Here is an 11,079-nt window from a genome sequence, read left to right on the forward strand (position 1 = left end):
TGATACATGTGAAAGTGTGAGTGAATCTTGAAAAGGAAAACAGAGGCACGATGTCAAGTGCATACACAAGAAGCTATTGCATGGTTCCATTTCTTTGAAATGTCCAATTGAGCAAACAAAGTTCAGGGAGCCCTGGTGGCATAGTGGTAACACATTGGGCTACGATCTGCAAGGCCAGCAGTTCAAACCCACCAGTTGCTCCTTGGGAAAAAGATGAGACTTTGCTACTCCTGTCAACAGCCCCAGTCTCAGAAACCCACAGGGGCAGTTCTCCTTGGTCCTGTTGGGTCGTCCTGAGTCTGAATCAACTCGATGGCAGTGAGTTAGAGTCAGGGGTAGGGATGAGGGGGATGGAGTTACTGCTGAAGCGTATGGAGTTGGGTACCAAAATGTTCCCGAATGGATTGTGATGATGGTTACGTCACCCTGACTGTACTGTACAGAATGACTGTACTGTACAGAAACACTGAATTGTACACCTTAAATGGCTATAGTATGTGATATATGAATTATATTTCGATAAAGTTTGGGGGACTGCTTCCTGTCGGGCAATGGGATGAACATGCACCGAAGAGTAGACAGACACAGGACTATGAAGTGCTAACGGAGGGAAGGGCAGCCCGCAGTGCTGTTCGAATCCAGGACCGCGACGGTCAAAGAAGGCTTCCCGGAGTAGGTGCCCATGGACAAGGCCATAAAAGAATGGGCAGGAAATGGGGAGCACATGTTAGATCATCAGGGATAAAACCTTCTGAAAGAGCCACACTGCCGTCATTGTCGCTTTCTGCCTTTTATGACCCTTTGGGTGTCTCCAGCACCTACCCAAGGGAGGCTGGGTGGCCTTGCCTTCTCGGAAGGAGCCTCTTGCTGTGGTGTCCCCTGTATTCGGGAGCTGGGAGTGGTCAGAAGGAAGAAGGTTTGAGGACTGGGGCCCCAAAACTGAAGTCACTGGCAGCTCCCTAGGAAGGGTGCGGAGGTGGCCTCTGGGGTTACAGATGTGCCCCAGCTGCGCTCGGTGCGCCTCCTGCCTGGCAGTGTGACTGCTGCCGTGCCGAGGAGAGCTGCCGAATCAGCGTTCTCTGCCTGGGCCAGCACCTCAAGTGGAACTATCCGCATCTCTCACACTGAACACCACCTGGCGCTGCCCAAGGCCTCTCGCTGCACCAGGGAGCCTGGCAGCAGGTCAGGTCCTGGCTGGAGGGGCAGGAGAGCCCCCTTCCGGCTTTCAAAGCGCTCCCCTGGGCAGCGCCTTCCTGCGTCAGTGCCCACACGCACCAGGCTCCCTCCTCAACCGTTCCAAGGCTGCTTTATGGCACCCAGCCCTCCAAACCGGGGAACCGACCCGGTCACAGAACCTGCCCTGCAGCTGGCCTGCCCTTGGCTGCGGCGGTGTTTGGATTGTATGGCCAGCATGGTCCCAGAAGTTCATTCCACCACCCACTACTCGGCTGGGTGGCTGAGCCAAGATGCTGAGCTGTGCGGTTTTGGGGTCCCCACACCCCCAGCACTGGGCAGAGTCAACTCAGTGGAACTGCCTTTATTTGGTTTGGGGGAGTCTGGGCTGGAGTGGGGGCCAGGGAGAGGCTTGCTTGCTCTGCAAAGTGACCCGTGGGCAGAGACAATGTCACCGACAGCCAGTGAAGTGTGCTTCCTTTTCACGTGGCCGGACAGCCGAGGAGGGCCGATGCTGGGGCTCTGTTGGCTTAGTCCTGGTGGCAGGATTAAGTGACAAGTGTGGCTGACTCAGCACCAGGGGCTGGGGCTAGGGTTGGGAGGAGCAGGCCCTCTGGGGGCTCGGGGCTCTAGAGAGGACCCAGCATTCAGCAGGTGGGTTTGTCTTGAACTCACAAGGGGCCCAGACTAAAACAGAGGTAGATGCACGGGAGAATTTGTTATAGGGAAAAGGTAGAGAAGCAGGCTGAAAGATGTCACCGCGCCCAGCTTCCGCCCCCAGGCCTCTTTCTAGTTGGGGGAGACCCAGTTGCACCCTGATTCTGAGGGACCGTCACATGACTCCCTCTTCCTGAAGGCCCAGAACCCCCCCTGAGGAAATCCAGACTGCCCTTTGGTAGGGGCAGGCACAGGGGCTCAACCCAGAAGCCACTGGTTCTCCTCCTCCAGGAAGTCTTCCCTGACTTCCTTGTCCAGCTCCCACGGGACCTTTTCCTTCGTCCTCATCATCCCCCGTCCCACAAGCAGGGTCCTTTTGCCTGTCTGCCCACCTCTGGCCCCGATCAGTGTCCATAACCTTGCGCAGTCTCCATGAATCACAGAGGTCCCACGGAAGTACACTCAGCCGAAGGGGCATCTGCAGGAGCCAGTCGGGAGATGGACTCCTCCTCCCTAGTTTTTACATTTAAAATGGTTTGAATCCTAAGTACCCATTTGTGGAGTCCTGCGGTCAGACCTGCTGGGCAACTGGTACATGCATGAGGGCGGGGTCAGCAACATTCAGGTTTGGGAACGCATACCCGGCTTTTGTTTCGCGTCCATCTGCCTTCGAGGAGGTAAAAGTCGGCCACGATGCAGTCTGTCTTGTTTGGCGTGGAATCCACCAGTGACCCGGCCCTTTGTCTTTGGGCTCCAAGTGACCTGTGAATGTTGGGCAGCGACTGAACAGGAGAGTATCCTGAGAGACAGAGGAATGGAGACAGAACAACAGATACAGAGATAGACCTACAGAGATAGACCTCCAAGCCAACCATGCAGAGGCTCAGCATTGGTCTCCCTGCTGCCCTGTGTCCACTCCCTACCCTGTAGCTACAGCTGTCCTTTCCAAATAGGAACCAGACTGTCTATCTTTCTGGCTCAAAACCTTCCAGGGATTTCCCTGTCGCTCCGGAGAAACTCAGAGTGCTCACCTTGGCCTCCAAGACCCTCCCTGATCTGACCTCTCATGCATCTTGGATCTCATTGTCTGTCTCCATGGCCCTTGCTCACTCGACTCCAGCCAAACTGGATTTTCTGGGCTCTTGGCTCTTCCTGTTCTCTTTGCCTGGCACATTCTCCCCACTCCTGTATCCAAACGGCTTGCTTCTCCCACCTTCTGTCAGTCTCTGTTTTGGGGGCATCTTGGTGGGCATCTCGATAAGGCCTTCCTCAGCGCCCTGTACAGAATCATAGCGCCTTATCCCTACTGCTCGCTTATCTTCGGAGCATTTGCACACACACTCCGCCATCCCACCGACGCATGCCTTTCTGTTTGCTTCCCTCCCCTGGAGGGCAAACTCCACTAGGGCTGGGTCTCTGATTCTCCTCCTGACTGCCAGAGCCTTGGTGCCTGTGGCTCCAAGGAGGCACTCAGTAAATACTCGAGTGCATGGGTGTGTGAACGAATGAATGCGTGAATGAATGGGTTTCAGCCATGACGGCACTGACTCTCATACACAGACACACAGCCCACGCACTGGGGATGGATCCCGGCTCTCCCCACTCCAGCCCTGCCCCTGCCTGAAACGAGGCACAGAATCCCTGGACTTGTCCATCCGGCCCTCCTGTGTGTTTTTCCAGTGAGCACAGCACTTTATCCCAAAATAGCAGAAGGAAAAGCAGTCGTTTCTCCAGACCCCTGGAAACTCTTCCCGGGGGTGCGTCCCTGGGAAAACAGCAGTCTCAGGGTGGGGAAGATAGGAAACGGAGGAGGGGGTCTTCCAGCAGTGGGGGCAAGGGGATGAACTTGGCTTTGCGGTTAGAATCACATCTGGGTCTGTCTCCACAGAGCGGTTCTGGAAGGTGGGTGGTCTGTCTGCAGCATCCAGTGAACCCTCCCCTGTCCTGTCCCAGGAGGGCTGGGGAGGGTGGCTGGCTGATGACGTCTGAAAGAAAGCAGCCCCCACGAAGCCTCTGGAAACACCCCCTCTAGCCTGGTCTAAAAGACTGCCAGCTCCCCTCTCCCCCCAGCACCCCCCCCAACCTGGCTCAGGGCATCTCCAGACACCTTCTGCACCCACCCCCCACTCCCTTCCCCGCTTCCCTTTGAAGCACAGGGACTGTCTGGCCACCCTCTGGGTCTCTGCAGGGCTTGTTAATCGCCTGTGAAAGAAGGGGTTGGAAGTATCACTCATCCGTGTGATGATGACGGGGTGGGGGGGTGGCGGGCAGAGCAGAGTCCCACGTGTGGAGAATCTGCACCGTCTCTGAACCCACGCCCTCTGTTTGCCTTCTCAGATGCAGCTTCTGGATAAGTTTCCCATCGAAGGGGGTCAGAAGGACCCCAAGCAGAGGATCATCCCCTTCCTCCCAGGTAAGCTGGAGAGGCAGGCACAGAAAAGGGGGCTTCCCCGCCAGAAATTCTGCACCGGGCGGACCCAGGACTCTGCATCCTAGCACGTTCTCTAGGACCCCCGGGAGCCCCTGGCATCAGGGCCTGCTGTCCTCACTGGCTTTTCCCACCTTTCCAGCCCCATCCCTGCTAGCTCCTGGTCACATCACTCCCCAGGGGTCTCAGAGTTCTATTCCCGTCAAGAGTGACAGCTTCAGAAACTCACGGGGGCCATTGTACTCTGTCCTATAGGGTCAGCCACTCCATGGCAGTGAGCTTTCTTTTGTTTTGTTTTGTCAAAAAGCCCAGAGGTCATGGTCTCCTGTGGGTGTGGCCCTGGCAATGGATGCAGCTACAGGTCTGGTGGGCCATCTGTTTGGCTCCCTTCTTCCACTCTGGTCCAGTGCCCCAGGAAAAGATCACCGTGTTACAGCCAATTGGTGGGTGCTGATGAGGGGCTTGATTCATGCCAAGCCAGGACTACGTACCTGGAAGTGAGGACTGGGATGGTGTGGGGGCCCAGGGAAGAACTGGGTTTGTGCCCTTCTGCTAAGGAGCTCTCTAGGGGAGAGAGAGACTGCTGCAGAACCAGAGCTCCATCTCTGGCCCTGCTGGCTGCAGACTCAGGGTAGTTGGGGGTGGGGGGGTAAGGGTGGAGGAGGTGCTTCAAGATGTGACTGGCCAGTGCACGAGGTAGAGAAAGCAGAGGGATTGGGAAAAGACAGGGAATGGAGCCTTGGTAGTTCACTCATTTGCAAGTCAGATCCCGGCAGAACATCATGCACACAGCCAGGCATCACAGGGTCTAGAATGCAGGCGTGCGCCATCTCAGTGTGTGGCGAGAGCTCAGGGTGGACTCTGGACAATAAAATGTGGTAAAGGCCTGGGTCTCTTCTGGCCAAAGTTGGTGGCTCTCTTCCAGGAAAAGGCCACCCCAGCTGGGCTGGTGCTCACTGGCTCTGGGGACACATGGGGTGCCCTGCAGTCGTGTGCGGTGAGGGGTGTGGTTCTGTGGGCAGGAAGGAGCCAATACAATGGCTGGATCCAGGGGTTCAGAAAGAGACCGGGGTCTGACCTGTTTCACTGCAATACAAATCCTACTCACTGGTTTGTGGAGGAAGTGCCCCTGTCCAGTTGTTCTCACCAAGACTCAAACCTATCTTCTGGGCCCTAGAGGTAAAGAGCCACTGGTCTCTGGGCTCTTTGCCCATGCGAGGCCTGCAGAACCCATTGAAAGGCACGGAGAAGGCATGGGCTCCATGGGGGATACACACTTCTTCAGCAAAGCATCCTGGGAAAGGTGGGTGAGTTATTCCAGGGCCTAGGTGCCCTGGGGTAGAGGTAGAAGCAGGGAGGTGGAGGTGGGGGTGGGGGTGGCTTTCCCTAGGCTTGTGCCTCCAAACGGACCCCACATTATGTGAAGGTGAGGCAGACATACCTGCCCTTTTGGCCGACCTTTGGGGCCTCATCCCCTTCTGCCACATTCCTATCCTGAGGCTGGACACTTCATAGGTGATTTGTTCAGACTTGCTGCCCCATTGGGAATTGAGCCTGTTCGTTCTTCCATGCAGACAGCATTTCTTGAGCACCATCTCTGGGTTAATCCTTGTCCTAGGCGGTCTTCCTACCTCCACTCCGCTGCTTGCTGTCACCCTGCAAACTGGCTGGCCTTAAACCCAATTTAAAGAGTATTCAAATCTCTTCCCACCCTCACTTCATCAGCCAAATTGGCAGAGCTGGGATTCTTCCTCTGTGCCCCATGGGCAAGGAGGCATCACCACCACCAGCCTCACCCGGAGTCTGTCTTTGTCCCTGTTCTCTTATCCCCACACCTTGAAGGTTAGGGACCTGGGAAGCTCAGCCCGAGGACCAAGCATCCCAACAGCCCCCAGGCTGCTGTTGCGGACTCACATTTCAGGAGGGCTCCATTTGGGGGCAGGGCAGCGCCCTGAATCCCACGGGGCTCTCTCGTCCCATTGGGCAACCGAAGTTGCAGCTGCTGAGTGATTGCCCCGCAGTTGAGCCATCGCGTTGATTAGGGTTTCCATGTGGTTACCAATCGGAGCGTCCCCGGCTTCCAGAGCACTGTCTCCGTGAAGTCACGAATCGAGCGAGATTGCTGATCTAGTTTCCTAAGCCACAGCATTTTTTTTTTAAACAAATCATTTGATTTGAAAGAACAGATGCAAAAATACCAGGCACTTGAAAGACCTCCCCGCCAACACCAACACCGAACTGCAGGCTAAGTGGTGGTTTCCCCAAATGAAAAATCAAAGCACTTTTCACTGTCACACAGCCAGTGCATGTTACATCCCTCAGCCAGCTCCCCCATGGCAGCGTCTTATGTAATGACCTTACAGGACACACGTGGCACGAAGTGCGTTATCAACAGCAGGAAATTGGTATGAGCACAATTCAGTGAACTCAACTACAGGCCTGAGTCCTGGGTTTGTCTTTGAAGGAGACGGAGCGGGCCGTTAAACAAGCCTGCCAACTGGTGTTTAAGAAGGAGGCGGTGGCCTTGGCACAGTTCCCCCCGCCCAACTCCAGGCCTGACCGAGTAGCATTCATATTACCACCCATGGGTGGGGGTGAGCCTTGCTTTTTATTCTGGCGGAGTTTCAAAGCTTCCGTGTTGGTTCAGCTCATGGGGACAAAGCTCAGCCTCTTTTAGGGATCCCAGGTTGTTTCCTGTTTTAAAAGAAGCAGAGAAGGCTTTGTTTAAAAAACAATCCCTCCCGGATTGACATCTATTGTAAACATTTGGGTCTTGCCTTTCCTGGGTTTGCCAGAAGCGGGGCAGACCCAGTACTTGGAGATTTGGGCCGTGACAGCAATCCCAGTAGGAGACAAGAATGGCGATGACCGAAGAGACTTCCATTTGACCCTACTTGACACCAAGGTCGTTAGCCCAGCACAGTCTCCCCATGCTGGGTGCCTGCAGAAAATGCAAGAGTGCTGGGTCAGGGACAGGCGGCCTCATGAGGGCGCAGCAAGCAGCAGGAAGCCCAGCACATGCACATCATCTGTTCTCCTTGCTCCCAGGGCCCACGGAGGTGGCGCTAAGAGGCCGGGATGGATGGAGGGATGGAGGGATGGATGGATGGATGGGTGGATGGATGGATGGATGTCCACCTAGGCGGTGGGTTGTGTAATGGGAAAGGAACCCAGATTCGAAGGAAACGGTGTCTTTGGCGATGGACCGGAAGCAAACCTGTCCCTTGGCAGCATTTGAGAACCCGAACCCGAACCCAAAGCAAACAGGAAGCCATCGAGTGGGTTCTACTGCATAGGAACCCTACAGCATGGTACTGCCCCATAGAGTTTCCAAAGCCGGAATCACTGAGGCGGCAGAGTGCCCCATCTCTCTCCCACGGAGCAGCTGGTGTGTTCAGACCACCAGCCTTTCAGCACTTAGGTCCTGGACTACCAGGGCTACTTTTGCCCCAGCGAGATTTCCTGTCTTTTTTTTTTGAGACTTCCTGTCTTCCAAGGATATTGGGAGACCTGCCTGCTATGCAAAACACCTTGGAAAAGAAAGCACAGAAAGAGAGAGCACTTCATGCCTTGCTCACGAGGCGTGCAGAAGTGAGCGAGGTCTGCAGGGGAGAATCGTCTCCCTGCAAGTGACTCCTGTGCCTCTGGGGGTCCCCTGATCTTCAGAGGCCTGGGCAGCCATGAAGTCCTTCCAGACAGCGGATCCAGCTCAGCAGAGTCAGCAGCAGCCTCTGGGGCAGCCTGCTGTTGACATGGAACTTCCTGCAGGATTGTAAAGACGCTTGTGGAAAATCCATCTCCTGTTGCCCTTCCTGAACTTGGGAGTCAATTTCCTGTGCATCCTGAGTGTGCCCGCCTAAGGAGGCTGCCTGGGAGGAAATGGTCCTTGCAGAGTGAAGTGGAGCATGTGTAGCTGCTGATGTAAAAAGCACACGCCTGGGACCAGGCACCCAGGAACTTCAGATGCCCAGGCAGCGTCTGCATCAGACCCACCCCCACCGTTGCCCCAGGGCTGATGGGTGTCTTAGGCGAAGCTGAGTGGGTGTCTTAGGGAGAGCAGAAAACCTATAACCATTATCAAGGGAGGCATTGCCAGCCTGCAGGCGGGGGGCTGCATGCCGAGGGTGGTTCTTGTAGATAGCTCGCCTGCCTGGTTCCTCTGCACCCTCGGCTCCGGAGGCAGGCGGGTGTCAGGGAATTGCAGGCAACTTCTCTTTCTGCAGGGCCTTCCTCCCCACTGCCCTCCTCCCCAGGCTCTGTCAGCAGATCCGGTGTTTGTTCCCCTGCCAAAGGAAGTGTGTGTGTGTGTGGGGGGGTGATCTTGAGCAATGGCGTGGGGAAGAAGGGCTGCTGTAGGCGGTCCCCCATATCTCCACCAGGTGCCACCATGGGAAAACCCTCCCTGGAAGGTCTCGGGCTCTTGGAGATGCTGACAGGCCCTGTAGCACCCCCCACCCCCCCACACACACACATCCCTCCCCCGGGCAGGGTCCTACTGGTGACCTGGAGAGGCCAAAGCAAAGTAAGGCCCGCCGGTAATGCTGGCTTTTTTAAAAGGTGGACTCAATTATAGGCCTGAGCCGGCCCCGTGTGCCGACTTCAAGCCAGCTTTCCTCCTACCTCCTGTGCCCATTACGTGCTGCGTCTCCTCTTGCCGGTAATTACTCCCCGACCTCCCCAAATCACTCTCCTACCCTGTAATCTGGGGTGGGTACTTATCAGGCTGCCTGCTCTGAATGTGTGGCAGAAGTTTATCCTGCAGAGAATGTGTTACGGGGCCCTTCCCCTGTGCCTGGCCCAGCTGTGGGTACTGCTGTCCCAGCTGAGGACAGACAGACGGACCGAGATGTCCTTTTCAGGAAGCGCCCTTTCCAGTGGGAGAGGGGGGGTGTCAGACCAATAAATGAGGAACTTCCAGGAGTGCTAAGTGCTGTTGTTATTCTTAGGCGCTGCCCTGTTTGACTCACGGCAACGCTACGGACGGACAGAGGGACAGCAGAACAAACCCCTGCCCTGTCCTGCGTCCTCTCACCACCATCCGTGTGTCGGAGCCCATCGTTCAGCCTCTGTGTGGCTCCACCTCCCTGGAGGTGCCCCTCTACTAGACTGAGCATGGTGTCCTTCTCCAGGGATGGTTCTCTCCTGACAACATGTCCAAAGTACGGATGCAAGATGAATCCTCTCCTTGCATCCGCTCCTCTAAGGAGCACTGTGGCTGTGGTACCCCCTTCTGTTCAAATGACTGCCTCCTGGCCTGTTCACAGGTTCCACTTCGCCACAATGGCATGTTCTGGAATTTCCATCATTGAAATGTTATCCATTATTTTTTAGGATCCACCGAGTAGGATGCCTTTCCATAATCCACGGAGCCGAAGTACTCACCTTTCTTGTATTCTCTGCTTTCAGTCAAGATCCGTCTAATAATAGCACTAATACTCCATTCCACATCCTCTTCTGAATTTGGCTTGAATCTCAGGCTGTTCTCTGTCAATGAAAACACTTTTGAATTATCTTCAGCAAAACTTTAATGATGTGTCCGATGGTTTCCATATTCTAGTGGGTCACTTTTATTTGGAATGGGCACAGATAGCGATCTTTTCCAGTTGGTTGGCCAGATAATTGGCTTCCAAATTTCTTGGCCCAGATGAGCAAGCACCTGTAGCGATACATTCATTTGTTGAAACATAGATTTCTATTCCACCAATTTCCTGAACCCTGGCTTTTCACCACTGCCTTAACTGCAGTCTGGATTTCTTCCTTCACTACCATCAGTTCTGGATCCCATGCGACCTTCTTGAAGTGATCGAACAGCAACCAGTTGTTTTTGGTACAACGACCGCATTCCTTCCATCTTCTTTTGATGCTTCCTGGATCATTTGGTATTTTGCCCACGGAATCCTTCAATCTTGCAACTCAAAGCTTGGGTTTCTTTTTTTCCCCTTTAACCTTCTCAGCTGGAAAATACTGACTGTGCTCTTCGTTTTGGTTTGCTAACTCCAGGCCTCTGCACAATGCATTATAATACTTGACTTCTGCCTTCGGAAGCCACCTTTTAGAATCTCTGCCCAGCTCTTTGCTGCCTCGCGCCTTCCTTTTGCCGGAGTGCTCTATGATCAAGAGCAACGTTCTGAGCCCCTCCTGACATCCATTCTGATCTTTGTTCTTTTCCTCATTTCTTATCTTCTTGTGACCTTTCATTTTCATCCTATATGGTGTCCTGGATGTCTCCGCACAGCTCATCTGGTCTCTGGTCATCAGAGTTCAGGGTGGTCTCCCAGGTCGGGTGGGATAAACTCAATGTCAGATTTGGGTCCTCTTGTGCTTGATTTCATTGTTTGCATCTTCCACTAGAACTTGCATAGGAGCAGTTGGTGATCTCATCCACCGTTAGCTCCTGATCTTGTTCTGACTGAGGAAATTGAGCTTCTCCATCTTCTCTTTCTCCAGATGTATCCAATTGGATGCCAGTGCATTCTTGCTGGCCAGATCCTTGAGTATAATTGTGTTATTAAAAAAGGATATTTGGGTAAACAAGCGGCCATCTAGCTCAGAAGCAATGGAGCCCACGTGGAGGAAGCACACCAACCTGTGCGATCACGAGGTGTCGAAGAGATCAGGTATCAGGCATCGTCAGAACGGAAAAATCATATCATAGTGAATGACGGAGGAGTGCAGAGTGGAGACCCAAAGCCCATTTGTAGGCCACTGGACATCCCCTTACAGAAGGGTCTCTGGGAGGAGACGAGCCAGTCAGGGTGCGAGGTAGCAACGATGAAACAGACAACTTTCCTCTAGTTCCTACATGCTTCCTCCTCCCCCAC

General features: G+C 54.4%; 1 protein-coding gene across 3 annotated transcripts in view; it reads left to right on the top strand.

Annotated features, from left to right (window-relative positions):
* The window catches only part of SH3PXD2A (SH3 and PX domains 2A), a 184,288-nt gene that overhangs the window by 32,876 nt on the left and 140,333 nt on the right, over positions 1-11,079 (top strand). For all 3 annotated transcript variants that reach the window (XM_030885935.2, XM_004700943.2, XM_030885936.2), the window contains exon 2: positions 4,168-4,243. In XM_030885935.2, coding sequence (XP_030741795.1) covers positions 4,168-4,243 — 76 coding nt within the window. The remainder of the gene's footprint in view (positions 1-4,167; positions 4,244-11,079) is intronic.

This window comes from Echinops telfairi, unplaced genomic scaffold, assembly GCF_000313985.2.
Source record: "Echinops telfairi isolate 266 unplaced genomic scaffold, ASM31398v2 ScPeMD7_70;HRSCAF=299, whole genome shotgun sequence".
Classification (NCBI taxonomy): Eukaryota; Metazoa; Chordata; class Mammalia; order Afrosoricida; family Tenrecidae; genus Echinops; species Echinops telfairi.